The sequence below is a fragment of the Protomyctophum bolini genome, assembly GCF_963924005.1.
Source record: "Protomyctophum bolini genome assembly, chromosome: 18".
Taxonomy (NCBI): Eukaryota; Metazoa; Chordata; class Actinopteri; order Myctophiformes; family Myctophidae; genus Protomyctophum; species Protomyctophum bolini.
Window position 1 is genome coordinate 7,328,416 of NC_137879.1, and position 18,065 is coordinate 7,346,480.

Below are 18,065 nucleotides of genomic sequence, written 5' to 3' on the forward strand. Positions count from 1 at the left end.
TGTGGCACCGCAGGGGCAGAAACCTCACATCTCCAATAGTTCCAACTTTTCACATTTTGTGCCAATTAACCTATTTTGACCTATTTTGACCTGAGAAAATGACAGTTTTCTGAAAAAGCTATGTTTCTATGTCAGTTGTTCTTCGATCTTTCAAAAATAGCAGATCTACAAGCTTGTAGATCTGCTATTTTTCAATAGCTAAAGCATTACATAATGCTAACACCAAAATGAGTTAAATGCCCTACCACGCTTTCAAGATTAAAAATGAATCATTACAAAGAAAGAAATATGTACAAGCTCACAGCACGGCACAAAGTGACGCCGATGTGAGCTTGTATATCTGCTATATCTTTGAGAAACACAATGTTCTAAAATCCTAACGAGTCTCCTGAAAAGACTGCACTATATTGCTCAGATCTAAAACGCCACACGTGCTGCTGACAGAACCTCAAACGGTTTGAAACGGACACACGGCGAGGTTTCCGCCGGACGGCGGTGGAACGCTGCCAGCGGCGGGGCCTCTCGGTGACAGCGCCGGCTCATTTAAACACCATCAGTCTTAATGGAGCCGACCCACAGCGGCGTGGGTCCGCCCGCCGCCGCCATAATACGGATAACTCTGTCTGGCACTGTCATCTGCCGCTCTGTTTGGTGGTTTGTTTAAGGCTCTGTGTGTGTGTGTGTGCGTGCGTGTGCATTTGTGTCACTGCAACAGATATACAGGCACAACAGAGGCCGACTGTGAACACTGTGGGTGTGTTGAGAGTATATTAGCAGTTGTGTTTGTGTGTGTATGCGTGTGTGTGTGTCTGTCTGTGTGTGTGTGTGTGTGTGTGTGTGCACACAAATATATTTAATTCATGCGGGTATGTACTGTATATACATCTCTGCAATAATGTGTCTCTATATTCATATAGGTCTGTCAGTGTGTGTGTGTGTGTGTGTGTGTGAGAGTGTGAGTGTCTCTGATGGGGTGGGTCCTCTAGTACTAAATCTGTTCAAATGGGGCCGCGGGGGTCCGTGCTGTGAGGTTTGGGTACCACTGCTTCATGCAACCGCGTGTGTGTGCGTGTGCGTGTGTGTGTGTGTGCGTGTGAGAGAGAGTGTGTGTGTGTGTGTGTGTGTGTGTGTGTGTGTGTGTGTGTGTGTGTGTGTGTGTGTGTGTGTGTGTGTGTGTGTGTGTGTGTGTGTGTGTCTCTCTGTATTCACTACGCGTGTGCTTGCGTGTCTATCCACGTGCAAGTTGTGTGCTTGTTGTTGTGCTGCTGCAGTGTGTTCTGGCCCATTTCTACCCAGAGCGGATGGATGGAGAGCATCTCCACAGCGTAGCTAATTAGCACGTTAGCGCGTAGCTCTGCTGCTGCGGAGTCTATATTCCCTCAACGGCACACACACACACTCATCACCGATTCTCTCTGATGCCGGGGCGAGGGCGGGCGGGCGGGTGGGCGGGCGGGCGCTGCACACCCCGCGAGAGTCTGGGACTGTTTTGTTGTGCACGTGTTCTCTGCCAAATCAGGGATGCATAAGCTTCCGCATGTGCTCCATAAGATAGCCTGATGATGTGTGTGCTTAGCCTCGACGCACGGTATGTGCGTGACCGAGAAAGAAAACAAGTTTGTGTGGTTAGCGGGGGGAGTGAGAGAGAGAGAGAGAGAGGGGGGGGGGGGGGGGGAGAGACGGAGGGAATGAGAGGCAGAAAGTAATGTGTTTATTGTCGCTTGAAAGGGTAGCAACACTATCCAACGCAGCATTAGGTCTAATATACTCTAGGCCGGTGTTGCTTGCCAAAAAGAACCGATCCAGATGAATAAAAATGTGTTATGCGTGGTGTGAAATGTAGACCTGTTTTCTTTAGTTGTTGTTTTTCTTTTGGTAAGTGACCGCCTCGTGCGATCAAAGTAGCGCAGGGGGTCTTTTCGACAGCGGGGCTGGGACCCCCTATAGGGCATTGGTTCTCTTGTTTCTGTAGCGTAAGGCAGCTTGATGTACAAAGCACACTGCACATTATCGTGCATTGCCAAGGTTTTTCCCCTTTCCCACCCTTATTTTGCAAAGCCAAATTTCCGTAACCGGATGTTACGATGACGTAATGCTGTGTGTGTGGTGTCTTGACCGGTTGTTGTTCTCTCGCTCGGTGCAGAGAAAAGCGACCGCGAGCATCACAGCGCCTCCTGCTGTCACACTTTACACTGGGATGCTAACGGGAGAGAGTTATCGATGCGATCCGATCAAAACATGGATTGAAGAATATAAAGCCTAGAAAACGCAGGCTACGGTTTTGGCGGGCTGCCAGACTAAAGCTCATCTACGTTTACTATGTTTCTGCCTGTCGGGCTTTGTGTTAAGTATACGTCGCAGGGTCTTACCCACAATCTGACCCTTGCTGGGCAACCAAGCAGGGAGGCATGGGGTCTCTTCTTCAGTGTCTTTGGTATTAATGGAACCCCTGACCAACCTCCCAACCAGTCTCAGGGTGGACACTTTAACCACACTGAGATGATCAAGTCTATGAAGCGATCAATTAAACATTCTGATTCTCTGTGTGCATCAGGCCCATTTAGTTATAGGCCCATTTATCTTGAATAAAATTCCACTTAGTTTCAGTCTAGTTTTAGTGTTCTAAATATCACAAGATTTAGTCAACTAAATCTACAGTTGACTTAATTTAATCGGCTAAATGGCGCCATAATGACTAATTTATACAAAGCTAGTGAGCTTGTGGATCAGCTATCTAATTTTTGACAGCGGAAAAAAAATGGGGTAGTCGACGAAACATTTCCGTCAGCGCACAGGCGGCCCCATCACCTCTTTGAGATTGGATTTAAATATAAAAACTATTTTTAGCATCTTGAATTAAAGGTGACTTGATTGATTGACATCAAAAGGGGCCTGTAAACTCAAACGCACAATGCAAAAATAAAAACACCCAAACTATTAGATTTCTCCCCCTCTATTTCCCATTCCAAGTGCATTTGTCCTATATATGTAATGCCAGCGGCCCTATTCTAAAGCCCCCTCAGGTACATTACTATAAACTATAAACTATTTTCAGCACAACGGTGGGAAGATCTTGCTGAGCTGATCATTTTGAAAGTAGCTCTCAAGTCATAAAAGTGCGGGCACCACCTGCACTACAGCATGCGCGTCTCCATGTAAAAGGTGGATAAAAACTTGCAAAACGCAACGGTGGACTATACTTTGTCGTTTTATCTGGAGACCGTCCGTCGGCATCTATAAAAAGTGTCATGAGAGGGCCTGGGCCGTGGCTCAGCGGTCCAGGCACCTTGGCTGGTAATCTAGTCTGGCAGTGTGCCACTGGTCGGCCTTTACTGCATGTCACCCCCACATCTCTCTCCCCCATTTCCTGTCAGCCTACTGTCTGTCCCTCCATAAAAAATATATAAAATAAAAGGCAAAAGCCACAAAGAAACATTTTAAAAGTGTCGTGAGAGCCTCACCTCTCTGAGACAGCCCATGAAGTTGTTGCTGACGGGCGAGCCGGGCAGGTCGGCCGTGCTGGGGCTCCCGCCCACGTAGAAGAAGTCGTCGGAGCCCAGCATGGTGTAGTCCTCCTGGGTGTAGCCCGTGGTGGTCAGGATGCCGTCCACCGAGATGGTCACCTGCCGTACAGAGCACAGGGAAAAGGACACGCTATATACTCACAACAAACAGGCAGCGCCCCGAAGCCCTTATAGCTCAGAGCGCTGCTGCTGACCAAACGCCAAATTATTATCCCACGTTTTTGTTTTTATTTCTTTTAAAGGTCTGCCGTCTACTGGCCGTTATGTGTGTGTGTTTGTGTGTGTGTGTGTGTGTGTGTGTGTGTGTGTGTGTGCGTTGTGTTTGTAATGTGTTGTGTGTTGGGGTGGGTGGGGGAGGGGAGGAGAAGATTGCTTGCTCTTGAGGATTGGATGTTGGTCGGTGTGTGGTGGAATTAGCGGTAATTGGTGTAATTTGATTCTGGTGTGGTGTTTTACCGTTTGGCTCTGCTGCCTGGTCTGCTGCTGTTGCTATATCACTGGCATTTAACAAGCATTGAATGTTATTGTTCTGGTTTAAACTGCCAGGTGCCACGTATTATATCCTCTCTGTCGGTGGGGAAACCCTCACATGTCCAAAAAATAAAACGTTGCTTTGAAGGATTCAAATCCCAAAAGAAACAACAACAAAAGTAGCAGCTCAACAAGCTTGTGGATCTGCTACTTTTGATGCTTTTGTGTGAATTTGGTGTTAATTTACAGGAAATAAAACACAAAAGATTAGAAAAATGGAGATAAGAGGTATCTTCCCCGACATGGACGACATACTGTAGCACCAGGCCCTCCCGGCCTGCCTGCCTGCCTGCATTTCAGCGACGGCTCTACTCTCTCCCTCTCTCTCTCTCTCTCTCTGCAGAACCCTGACACTCTCTCAGTCTGCACTTGAACTTGGAATGCTTTTTTTTGTTGGACACGTGCTTTTTTGGCCTCGCTGGCACTAGCTAGCGGTCGGTGGATCTCTACACTGTTACAGCGTTGTGAGCCCACACTCGCACTCGTCCAGTTTCTGTGATGGATGAGCGCTTTGCTGCCGGCCAAAAAGAAAATCTCATCTTCCAGTTCCAGTTCCAGTTCCAGGACGGTTGGTCGGTTGTGTGTGGTGGAAGCTGTTAGCGCTCGGACCCAATCCACCACTTCAACTCAGAGGACACTGAGCAGCCTGGCTGCATGGCTGCATGCGCCGAGAATACCACAAACTGAGTCATCCCGTCGAGGGGGAGAACACAGACAGGCTATAGTGGAAACAAGACCGCAAGGACTGTTTTTGGTGCTATCCCTTTTGAGAGTTTGGCTGTACTCTGTTGCTGTTTTTTTACATTTATGTTCAATAAACAATAAAAATGACAGTATGACTTAGATATATACTTTTTTTTTGTATGTTGTTAAACAGCAAATCAAGAAGCTGAAATCCGGTCAAAGATGCATTAGCATTTAGAATTTTCAGGACAAATTATTATACAAAGAATTTTGTGATTCTAAAAAACTTGTATTATTATACATGTATGTCGTAAAAGATATCTAGATTTTTTTTCTTTTGTGAATTCTTAATTCTGTATAATATTGAAAATAATTCATAAAATAAATAATTAATAAATGAACATCCTTCCATTTGCACTTTAACAATTCCATGTTTGCCGCACATTCAATCAGACTCTGTCACAGAATTCTCTCTATAGTCTCTACCTGAAGTGACACTGGTTTCCTTCATGGTGGCCTAAACACTCACCTAAAAGGTGAGTGAATAATTCACTCTACCTGAAGTGACAATGCTTCCTGCATGGTGGCCTAAACACTCACCTGAAAGGTGAGTGAATAATTCACTCTACCTGAAGTGACAATGCTTCCTGCATGGTGGCCTAAACACTCACCTGAAAGGTGAGTGAATAATTCACTCTACCTGAAGTGACACTGGTTCCTGCATGGTGGCCTAAACACTCACCTAAAAAGCACACACTGTTTCTAAACACTTGCTAACGAGGCCAGTTAAAGCCAGCATTCAGCTAGCTGCAGCCCAATCAAGCCGACATTCCACCGACATCCCTACGCAGCAACTAGTGGACAAAATATATATTTTTAAAAATCACCACAATTTGTATACACAAATTGGACAGTATTTAGCAAAAGGTTGGCTATTTTTAGAACGCCGTCGTACGGTATATAGTCGGGCACAGTGGTGAGCTTTCTCTCTCCAAAGCCCACTGACAGAGTCTAATCCCTTCTCCCTGAGGAGGGGCTGGTCGTCGAGGCCCAGGCAGGCAGGTGTTAAAGTAATGCCTCCAACGAGAGAGGAGGCTAAGCAGCCAAAAAGCTTGTTAGTTTTTTGCACAATGCATCGGTTAACGTGTTAGTGCTATAGCCAGGCTAGTTATTAATAGTTAGTAGTGGTTAGTAATAGTGGCAGTATTTTAGTCAGTTGTGCGTGCGTTAGTAGTGTGTTAGTCAGTTAGGGCAAGCAGTGTTTGTTGTTGGGTTGTTAAAATGGTGTTCGAGGTTATAAGGGTTAATGGTTTCAATGCCGTTAGTGGTGGTGGTGGTGGTGGTGGTGATGACGCAGGTGTGTGTGTGTTAGGTGGCGTTGGGGGTGAGTCGTGATAATATGATGGAGGAGTTAGTTTCGTTTGAGTGGCGGTGGTGGTGGTGGTGGCGCGGGGCTGAATTTACAGGGCTCGTTAAAAGATCGGCGAGTCTGAATGAAAAGTGACGCACACGAACAAACACATATCGATGTGTACGTAACACGCACACACACACACACGCACACACACACAGACAGACAGACAGATAGGGTGTTAGATGGGTTTAGCGTAACGGCTCATTCCACACGTATACTGCACGTACACACACACACACACACACACATGACAGCCAAGGACATGCGGCCCGTTCCTCTCGCGGCGGCATGCGACGCGGCGGTGAGGAGGTCACGGGGGCTGTGATGGGAAAAGGAGCGGTACAGGATGACACACGGCTCAGTGAGGCAGCATGGAGGCGCAGCAGGCATGCAGCGTTGCAGTGAGGAGGAGGAGGAGGAGGAGGAGGAGGAGGTGGAGGACGAGAGATTGAGAAAAATAAAGGCAAAGGAAAAAAGGGGAAAAAAACATTTCTCAGAGGGGAGGAGGAGAGGAGAGGGGGGTCTCTCTGTCCGTTTTAACGGCCCCGAGTGGGGGAGAGGAGGACGGGGGACGGGGGGGGTGGGGGGATTTCAGGGCACGCCATGCAAGGGTGGGGTGGGGTTGGTGGGGGGGGGGGGGGGTGTGGTACGGGGCCAATTGCGTGCAGGTGTGAACGAAAGAAAAGGAGGGAAGGAAAGGACTGGAGAAAACAAGTGGTTGTCAAGGAGAGGGGGGGGGGGTGAGAGGGGGGGGAGGAGTGGGGGCTTATTCTGTTAAGCTTAAAAGTTTACCAACCACAGTTGTTCCTTTATCTTTTTTTTTTTTTTACATATATAATATATATATAGAGATATTCTTTTGGATTTTTAGTTTTTGATGTCTATAAATGGCTTCAAAAAAGGAAATAGACACGGGGCAAACCCAAACTAATAGACAATTAGAATGATATCTACCGAACAATGGAGTTTGTTTACCATAGCGTGTCCAATGCCTGAGTGCTTTGTAGGAAGAGGGGGAGAAAGGAAAGCAAAATACTGTGAACAGAACAACTTCTGGGAAATATAAACGGAAGAGAAAAAGGAAAAGAAGAAGGAGAGAAAACAAAGGAGAGAGAGAGAGAGAGAGAGAAAAAGAAAGAAAGATAGAAAAGATAAAGAAAGAAGGCCTCTGCCAGGCGAGGTTAGTAGGTTTGTTGGAGTGACCTCAACTAGGAGAAGGGCACAGGTTAGGTTAGTAGAATGACTCATTCAATGGATGAAGGTTAGTTAGTTTCACTAGCAAGGTTAGTAAAGGTTAGTAAGTCAAGGTTAGTATAGTACAGAGACAGGCAAACAGGATAGATAGGCAGAGCATAATGGATGGGGCGAGCACCGCGCGCACGGTGCCAGCCCTTCAATGTTTCATTTCTTTCTCTCATGTTCACTCAGAGGGAACGCCGTGAGTGTCCGTGTATAACTCAGAGAGAGAGTTTAACCCATTTTATGACCCGAGATCGGATTCTAAAAATGACAGCTTTCTGAAAAAGCTATGTTTCTGTCAGTCGTTCTTTGATTTTTCAAAAATAGAAGACCTACAAGCTCATAGCGCGCCACTCGGTGGCGCGCTATGAGCTTGTAGATCTGCTATTTTTCAATAGCTAAAGCATAGCATAATGCTAACCCAAAATGGGTTAAATGGACTGTTCGGCCTCTTCTCTGAGTTACACGAGTACTCAAGATCTCGCCTCGCCAGCCCCACGTCCGCGTTCCCTTCACACACACACACACACACACACACACACACACACACACACACACACACAACAACAACGTGCACTCAGAAAGAAATACGTACACACAGCGGTACGCCGTCACGCTGTCTGGGAAGAAGCACTCACCCAGTGTTATAGCTGGTCCGTCTGGTGGTTTTAAACCCACTGTAAACTAAGAGCTAAACCTCAGATACGGTCGTATTACCTCAGCCCCGACGACAACAGCTGATCGGTGATTAATATCACAAGCACCAGACAGACAGACAGACAGACAGACAGTGGTCTGGTGTCTGAGCTGACACGCCGTCCTGTCCTGCTCACTCATGCCCATGACGCGATATCAATTATACAACCGAACACACACACAAAGACATTCCTCGAGGCACTGTGACTGCACTGTGACTGCACTCTGAATGGATTTGTCTGCAACGTTTGACTGACTCGTCGTCCCCGCGCTCCCTGCATCTATCGTTCCATCTATATCCCTCCATCCATCCAGACATCTTGCCCATTCATCCAGACATCCCCCGTCCATCTGTCCCTCGACAGAATCAATTCACCTATCCATCCGTCCATTAATCCATCCGTCAGCCTCTATGGGCCTCTGTACCCTTCACTATAACCCCTCAGACATACAGTATGCCTCACATGCGGCTTATCAATATCCCTCCATATGTCCATCCCCTCTCGTGTCGTCCCCCTCGCCTCTCCCACTATACTCTCCTCTCCTCTCCACTACAGTTTAGGGCATTTAGCAGAGGCTCTTCGTCCACAGCGACTTACAAGCATGAGCAGGAACAACACAAGGTAATAATACGTCAAGTGCAAATACTGTAGAAATATGTATAGTCATCAAGGATCATAAGTAAACAAAGAACCTATTGTCAGTCTAACATTAGAAACTCCATAGAACATACTCCGTAGAATACACACCTCCTCTCTCCTCCCCTCCTATCTCCTCTCTACTCTCCCCTGTCCTCCTATATATCTTCTCCATTATAGTCATCAAGGATCATAAGTAAACAAAGAACCTATTGTCAGTCTAACATTAGAAAATCCATAGAATATACTCCGTAGAATACACACCTCCTCTCTCCTCCCCTCCCATCTCCTCTCCACTCTTCCTCCTCCTCCTCTCCTCTCCCCTCACCTCCCCTACCTTCAACCATCTCCTCCTCCTCCTCTCTCCCTCTGTCATTCACTCTCTCTCTCTCCCTCCGTCAGCCTACTCGCCTGGCCGGGTGTTACCTGTCTCAGGTTGCGGGTGACCTTGACGTCGTGCCAGGAGTTGTCGTTGAACTTGCCGTTGACGGGCTCCACCAGGGCCTCGAAGGCGCCCGAGCCCAGGTTGATGACCAGCGACACGGCACCGTTCTTGAGCGCCAGGTTGACGTAGTCGGCCGACTTGCCGGTGTGCAGCATGAGGCCGTTGCGCTGCAGCGTCTTGAAGGAGAGCGTGATCTCGTCACTGCTCGACTGGATGGGGCTGGGCGACAGGTCGTAGCAGAAGTACTCGGAGCCCTTGAAGGTGGCCACGTACTCCTCGCGAGCTGTCGGGAGGAAGGAAGAACAGTAGGAAGGAAGGAAGGAAGGAAGGAAGGAAGGAAGGAAGGAAGGAGAGAACGGGAAAGAGGGGAAAAACGTGAGTGCACGAAACGTTATACATTTCACATTTCGACGCGCTGGATTTGCGCTCTGAGCTTACACCGTCTGTGATCGTTTTCTTCCCCCTGTACACTCACAAACAGTGCCGTGGTGTGTGTGTGTGTGTGTGTGGGGGGTGTTGGGGGTGGGGGTCTGGGTTGGGGGCTTAAGGGTCTTAAGCCTCGGATATGTTGCTGCCAAGCTACTGATCTCTTATTACCGTTTTATTATTTTATTTCATATATATTTTACGATATCCCTTTATTCCCATGATATTATTCAGCAAATATAGTGAAACAGAGATGATTATATATAGCAGTCATGTGGTGATTAGTCTGAAGACAAGAGAACACTGGGATCATTTTGTAATATATAGTGTCTGTCTCAAACTTGCCCTCATTTGCTCTCAGTGTGTGTACAGTGATCTGCACTTTACTCACACTGCAGCAATGTGCCTGTCATTCACACTGGCAAACATTACATACTGTTCCGTATAGGTCATTGTTTGAGAGGAATATGGTTAGAACTATAGTGGGAAAATAATGTAATTAAAGCAAGGGAAAGTGAACTCATTTTGTTAAACTAAAAGTGTTAAATAGGCCTATATCTAGTCTATATTTTTATAGTAATCATTGCTATAATATAGAAAAACCCAAATTTCAAGCCGGGATATCAATTTGATCCAATCAGGAGAGAGAACTCATACAGGATACAAGGATAAACAAGTGGAATTGTAAGCGGTGGCACAAAGAAATGAACAATCAGACGTGTAACTGGAACACTCTAAAACTGATAGATGGGAACTCTCTCCTGATTGGCTAAAACTGGCAACGCATCTGTAAATGTATTTTCTGTTCATTAATGAGGAGAGAGAGCTAGACGGGGAGAACAATGCTTACTATAATATCACAATATGTTGTCATAACATTTTAACAAAAAATAACTTTAGTTTAAACAGAACATCACACTCGTGTGACGTGAGGGGCGCCTGGTAATGTTTGTTTAAAGTGCTCTAAACAAACATTAAAAGTCCATAGACTTGGCTGCCACTCTATGTTTGTTTAAAGTGCTCTAAACAAACATTAGAAAAGTCCATAGACACGGCTGCCATACGACGTCATTTCAGGAGCCAGACGGCTAGCGCCCCTCAAAAATATCACTTTATACCCTATACCTTTAAGTCTTCCTATATGTCATAAATGGTAAATGGAGCATTTATATAGCGCTTTACATAGACCGTGCATTACATTCACCCATTCACACACACATTCATACACCGATGGCTGAGGAAACAAGGCACCAACCTGCACATCGGGAGCAATCAGGGGTTCAGCGTCTTGCTCAAGGACACACTAACTCTGGGGGAGCCCACAGGGATCGAACTGGGAACCTTGCGGTTCCCATCCGGCTGTTCTACCGACCACTCTAAACCCTGAACCACTGCCGCGCCATGTCATGTCATGTTACGCAAGCTAACGTAGGCTACTACTAACGTTAGTTAGCTGGCAACTGCATCAAACACCGTCGCAGGCATAAATTAGCATTTTAATTCTGCCTTGGCGTACAGTATCATGTCACTCTGATTTGCTTGGTCATACTGTTCATATATACTGTACATGGGTTATTTGTGATTTTGTTCCAGATTCATATTTATTTTCGAGACACAGTGTGATGATTAACACTGTTCCCATTCAGATAGCTATATAAAGGAGAAGGCAGCACATTTGGCCTACAGTAACTGTAGTTCAGGACACAGTGATGTGTTGTGGATTTCCATGGTCACAATGCAGATGTTACAGTACCATTACTGTCAATTTAGTCTTGTTCAGGTCCGTATGTCATGAACCGCATAAGCATAAAGGTCGACACTAAAGTACTCCTATTACTATGTACATTTATATACGGACATTAGCAAATAAAGTAGGGGAGGGCCGCCAAGGTTGTAACATTTTGCACGTTTCATTTTTTTACTCAGAGAGATCCGTTTATCTACACATGTAATATTTTCAGGCAACGGACCTACACATGTCTGCTATGTGGTTTCTGGACAATATTATGTGTCCTTGTTTTTTTTTTGGTTGTGATTTCCAATGAATAAATAAACATACCTTCACCACAAGGCATGGTGAAGGCCTTTCGACATTCTTTCACTATACTTTCAGGCGTAAGCAATGCCCAAGGCAGATCATTCTTTAACCCATTCTGACCTGAGATCAGATTCATACGAGGTTTCCACTGGACACACACTGGTCTGATCAACCCATTCTGACCTGAGATCAGATTCTAAAAATGTCAGTCGTTCTTCGATTTTTCAAAAATAGCAGACCTACAAGCTCGTAGCGCGCCACTCGGTGGCGCGCTATGAGCTTGTAGATCTGCTGTTTTTCAATAGCTAAAGCATAACATGATGCTAAACACCAAAATGGGTTCCCGTTCAGAATGGGTTAAGAAGAATACTGATGTCTGTGTGCGTGCCAGTCAGTCAGTCAGTACGGACGGATCGAGGCTGACGGGTCCATGATGGAGCTATTGTTCTATACAGTAGAGAACGTTAAACAGAGCTGACATCTTGTGACATTGTGATGAGCAGAATCTTCTCCACATATAGTTGCTTTTAGAGCACAACCTTTTCATTAATCATTCATGGCTATATGGGCAGATAACGCAAGCACAAACTTTAACCCATTCTGAACGGGAACCCATTATGGTGTTAGCATCATGTTATGCTTTAGCTATTGAAAAATAGCAGATCTACAAGCTCGTAGCGCGCCACCGAGTGGCGCGCTACGAGCTTGTAGGTCTGCTATTTTTGAAAAATCGAAGAACGACTGACATTTTTATAGAATCTGATCTCGGGTCAGAATGGGTTAATCAGACCCAGTGTGTGTCCAGTGGAAACCTCGTATGAATCTGATCTCAGGTCAGAATGGGTTAAGTACAATACTCCTAACCTGAAAGGACCCCCTCTCACTGTCCTGGTTTCGCCCTTATATATTATGTATGTATTTCTTTATTTTATATTGACTGAATGTCTGTTCTTGAGGGGCGCTATAGCCCCGAGCTCCTATATACAGATTTGAGATACAGGTTTGTTTTTTAGTTCAATGTTTGTTTTAAAAACGCCATTGACAATAAAGATACCATTTCACCATTTGTTTTACATTATCATTAAATCACCTAATCATCTAAAGATGCACGGGTGTGATTTTATATTATACAATACCCCCACTCCGGCAGTTATAATGTACTCCTAGTGTATTGATGTCCTAATGCAATCTCCGGAGAACACGTCTGTTTCTACGTGGAACTCCATATTTCGGCAAAACCTAACCTCATATTATATGACGTGGAGATTTTAGGGTTTTGGAGGGAGGACTGAATGGGCAACAGGAGTGGTCAGAGAGTCCATCAACAGGATGGGAGACATCACACCGACCCCCAGCGATGGTTACTGGACTATTTGGGTGAGGAATGTAAACGAGTACGAGGCTACGAGTACATGCTGCCTTTCTGTCCTCCTCCATGTAAGAGAGGAGTGTTTGTGGACTATGAGGATTGTCTGGTCTGTTTTTATGATGTGGAGGCTAGAGTTCTGTAGTTCTGACTGAGATCTGTACTCTTTCACCGGCTGCACCTTCACTGAGAGACTCTTTGAGAGGTCTTGTTACCTCTGCTCCTCTGATGATCTCTCCTGTTAATCAGGAGAGACACGAAGGACAAGGACACTGAACCGAGTCCAGTGAGGTGACTAGCAGGTCCAAAGGTTATGGCTAAAAGGCCAGGGTGAAAAGAACGAGGACCCGGGGCCAGTTGAAAGTGGCGAGGGGGCACACCTGTATAGTAAGACAGTATATGTGACCAGGTTTCATTGAGAGCCTGGGATCGCGCAAATTCCAGCTTTTCACCAGCGGAGAAAAAACAGGCAGACTCTTCACATACTAGAGCGTGTCTGGAATAAGTGTCAGAGCTGAAATCGACATGTAAATATGAAATAAATGCTTAAACATGTAGCTCGATGTAACGTTAGAGTGAACCTTTCAAGCCCGTTTTCTCAACTCGCTGTTTTCTGTAAGACATTACTCTATATAAGCCATATCTCCAAAACTGGTGGGTCAAACTGAACATGAAAAAAAAAACGAAAATTAAAAAAGAATCCAATGGCAGTCCCTCAGTCAAATCTGGTCACATATACACAACTGAGGGGAACACCCATGGTGCCGGGCCTGACCCACAACTCCATTACGCCTGTATATGGTCATATCGGCCTGATCAGCGGTTCTGGGCAAACAGCCGCTCCGGGCGTCGCTCTCCCTCGGGTCCATATGGTGGTGATAAACGCAAAGGTTGCTAGTTGCTATTTTCTGAGGGGAGCTAGCCCCACCTACAGTATATACAGCTTTTGTCCCCCCACGTCTCATATTTGCCATTGATAATGAAAGGAGAAATTAGATCATAATATGACGTACATTTGTGGCAACACAAACATTAAATGCCACGGACAATGAAGGGGACATTTACGTCATATGTAGACGAGCAAATCGGCTAAACCAATCACATAAATTCAGTTGTTCATCAGATGATGTATAATGATAAGAGCGCCCCTCACTTCACACAGGTGTGATTCTTTGATAATAATTTTAGAAAATAAATATTAAAATCTAAATAAAATGGCCTCACAGATCAGGCCGTTTACCGTTTAATGGATTCACTTTAGAACATAATGGCATAGTTAACACAGATTACTATGTTACTAATTTCTCTTAACTGAAAATAACTTTTAACATATTAATCATAATGGAATAAATATAATTCCTCCAGAGTGCTTTTAGATTTCCGTGTTGAATAACATGAAAACCTTCTTACGGGGGAGGATTCCCTAGCTCCAAGGGGGGGCTAAGTCTCTCATCTTTAGAGACAAGGCAACAGTAACACCACCCCCTGTTCACAAAACAAAATGGTGGATGATGGACGGCATCATGAGAGAACCCAGCTGAGTTAAAAACAAATAATCTTTCCGGGGGGGGGGGGGGGGGGGGGGTAAACAACACATTGCGTATAAGACGTTGTTTATATCGTGGAGCAACCCCCTGCCACTGCTGGGAAAAGGAGATTCTTCCTTTCCCGTATACCGTACATACATACTGTATACACCTCTAATCGGCTGCACGGAGAGAGAGAGTGGCGTATAAACAAGCTTTGATCATCCATGTGGGCTGGAGATTAAACGGCATGGATTGTACTGCGAGGGAGAACCGGCGGTCTAAGGCGTTCCAAAGTCGTTATGAAACCTGCCATCATCTTCGCCTTTTGAAAGAAAAGCTGCGCCGGCAATCCAAAGCGACCCGCACTTTGCTTGACAACGCGAGCTGGCTTTTTTCCCCCCGCCTGTGACATGCCGTACAAACTCCTGTGTATACTGTGCGTGTGTGTGTGTGTGTGTACTGTGTGTGTGTGTGTGTATGTGTGTGTGTCTGTCTGTGTGTGAGTGCGGGGGCGTGTGTATGCATGTACAGTATATATTCGTTCTGCACACGTGTGCATGGAGAGAAAGAGGCAGAGAGAGAGGAAAAATGTTTTCTCTTTTTAAAATGCACTTCTTCTTCTTTCAAGGCTGAGTGACGGCGAGGATGAGGATGGGAGAACGACTATAGCATCCTATAGATAATAAGCATCATGCCAGCCAACAGCAAGCCAAGAGCCAATCGGCCAATCGGAATTCACGATGCAAGGCAGAGAGCCAATGGCAACTTACCGTGCGAACCCTCGCTGACCTGCAAGGACACTAGACCCAAGGTTTTGCAATCCATCATTGTTAAGTTCACGCACTCTTATCTGCACGCACGCACATGCACGCACGCACGTACGCACACACGCACACAATCCTCCACACCCAACAATCACATAAACACGTACACGTATACGCAAGCAGAGAGGCACAATCGCACACCTACGCACACGCGCACAAATCTGCGTGCGCTCGCAGAATAAAACCTATACCATAGTATTGTGCTGGCATACACAAGCAGGGGCGACACAGTCTCTCTCTCTCTCTCTCTCTCTCTCCCTCCAACCATCCATCCCCCATTACCCCTCTCTCTCTCTCTCTCTCTCTCCTCTCACCGCATCCCTCTATCTTTCACACTTCCCGTTCCCCCCCCTCCTCCCCTCCCCTCCCACAGATCTAGGCTGGCCTCCTTTTCACTGCTCGCTGGTTTACAGCCTTCTGCGTGAGGCGAGCGCCGCTGGCGTATAGCCGCCATCTTCTGGGCTGGCGCTAATGAGGGGAACAGAGGGGGGGGGGGGGGGGTATACTCAACTACACATTACACTGTGACTGCAGGGTCAGGGTCAGGCTGGAGTGCTGGAGGAAGTATATACTCTTTACTTAAGTAAAAGTATGAATACTGCAATGTAAAAAATAATACTCTGTTACAAGTGAAAGTCTGGAATTCAAAATGTTCTCGAGAAAAAGGACAAAAGTATCGTCGTCAAAATGTACCTATAAAGTCCTAAAAGTAGAAGTACTTGGAATGTCCCATTTCACAAGTTCAAAATGTGTAAATAGCTCGATCTACAAGCTCACAATGCGTCGCGATGCGACGCATTGTGAGCTTGTAGATCGGACTATTTTCAAATGGCTGAAATGTATATGGGGCTGAAGTGGTTTATGTTTTGTAATAATCTACTGTAAATCTACAAGGTAACTAATAGTATAGCTCAAGTTTTCAAATAAATGTAGTGGAGTAAAAGTACAATGTTTGCATCCGAGACGCAGTGGAGTAGAAGTAAAAGTATACCTGAAAATTAGAAATAGTCAAGTATAAAGTACAAAAACCTCAAAATTGTACTTAAGTATATAGAGTATCTAAGTACATGTACTGTACTCATCCACCACTGCCAAGAGGAATTCTTCAGGCGACTATAAACTGTACGGCAGAGTTAGAGACGGGTGGGCGGATGGATGGATGGATGGATGGATGTATGGATGTATGTATGGATGGATGGATGGATGGATGTATGGATGGATGGATGGATGGAGTAGAGGGGGGGGGGGGGGTTGGCGCTGGAAGCGTCTGAAAGCCTTAGTTAAATGTGCGTGGGTGTCGCGTATAGGAAAGAATTCAAGACCTCGGATTGGATTTTATAGATACAATTTAATTTGGTCATGAACCACTTTCATTCCATTCCAAGTGTAAAACACTTGGAACATTAACCACTTGAAAGTGGCCCTGGTGTGCACTGCTGTGCCACTTGAAAGTGGCACAGCCAAAATAGTGTCCCTCATTTTGGCTGCATAGGTGAAACGTAAGATAACGTAATGATGAAATAATGTTTGGCAATTTGAACCATTCACCATACAACAGTGGTTAATCTATAACGCTCCGGGGCATGTCATGAAAAAGGTTGAATAATATTCTGCCAATCGACAACACGATGCTTGTAGAAAGATATAGAGGATTTGGTGTATAGTGAAAACGGCATGGGGACATGCCAGATACAGACCATACAGGGTCTCAACGGAGCATATGTAGGGGTTTAATTTGTTCCGGTATAGAGGGAGGGGGGTAAGGGAGACAGGTGCACACGCAGCAGCAGAATCAGCCGTATATACTCGACTTGACACGACCAGAAGATAATAATAACGACGGTATACAGTATACAGGAAGGAGCGGAACTCAAAAGACGTGCGTGTGTCGGCGAGGCGCGCTATATAAGCGCCTCTTTCTGCCTCTCTCTGCGTGTGACGGACAAGAAAAAAGAAAAGAAAAACCCTTTAAGTGTGACTGCCAATACGTGGGCAAGTCGACGCCGTTGTCGGGGCAGAGAAGACCTCGTATCTCCGTATACTTCCACAACGTGTTTATGTTTATTCGTGAACTGACGGATTTGACGGCATATACACTACTTCATCATCCAAGAAAGAATGTATACTCGCTGCACAGTTAATCGAAAAGATATTTAAATTCAGACACTATTATGCAATCTCAAAATTGTGCAGCGCTATAGTTGGCTGTCCAATTAATTTCAGTAACTCTTATGGTCTTTGCTTATGTTTTTTTCGAATAAATATTTTCAGGGGAAAAATATGAGAATCGTGATCTCAATTCTTCCGAAGGGAAAATCGAGATTCACATTTTGAGAAAGAGCCGTGCATAGTACACCACAAAACTGTCGCAGAAAAGCAGTGGAAAATATAGCCGATCTACGAGCGCCGCGAGGCGTTGTGAGCTTGTAGATCGGCTATATTTTCACCATTGTTATGTAATCCTAACACTATAGTATGCAATCATTTTTTAAATAACGGAACTGTTTCGGAGATACGAGGTTTCGGGTCGACATGCAGCCGCCGAGTGCAAAAAAACCCGACGTGTCGCTTAGTCGGCGTGCGAGTTCCTCCCCTCCCAGCATATATGTTAATTAACTGTGTGTGCCTGAGGGACACGTGCGACACAGCGCGTCACGCAGCCTTTCCCCGTGAGTGTCATGCGTGTGTGTGTGTGTGTGTGTGTGTGCGCG

The 18,065-nt window shown here is 45.7% G+C and overlaps 1 protein-coding gene across 11 annotated transcripts in view; it reads right to left on the reverse strand.

Moving 5' to 3' along the window:
- The window catches only part of LOC308332708 (neurexin-1a-like), a gene marked incomplete at both ends in the record, with an annotated part of 160,798 nt that overhangs the window by 84,258 nt on the left and 58,475 nt on the right, over window positions 1–18,065 (reverse strand). For 9 of the 11 annotated variants that reach the window (XM_080788734.1, XM_080788735.1, XM_080788733.1 and 6 more), the window contains 3 exons: window positions 3,462–3,623; window positions 7,129–7,152; window positions 9,153–9,454. In XM_080788734.1, the coding sequence (XP_080644860.1) occupies window positions 3,462–3,623; window positions 7,129–7,152; window positions 9,153–9,454 (488 nt within the window). Of the gene's footprint in view, window positions 1–3,461; window positions 3,624–7,107; window positions 7,153–9,152; window positions 9,455–18,065 lie in introns of all 11 variants that reach the window. The other 2 variants (XM_080788730.1, XM_080788739.1) reach the window with 1 other exon arrangement.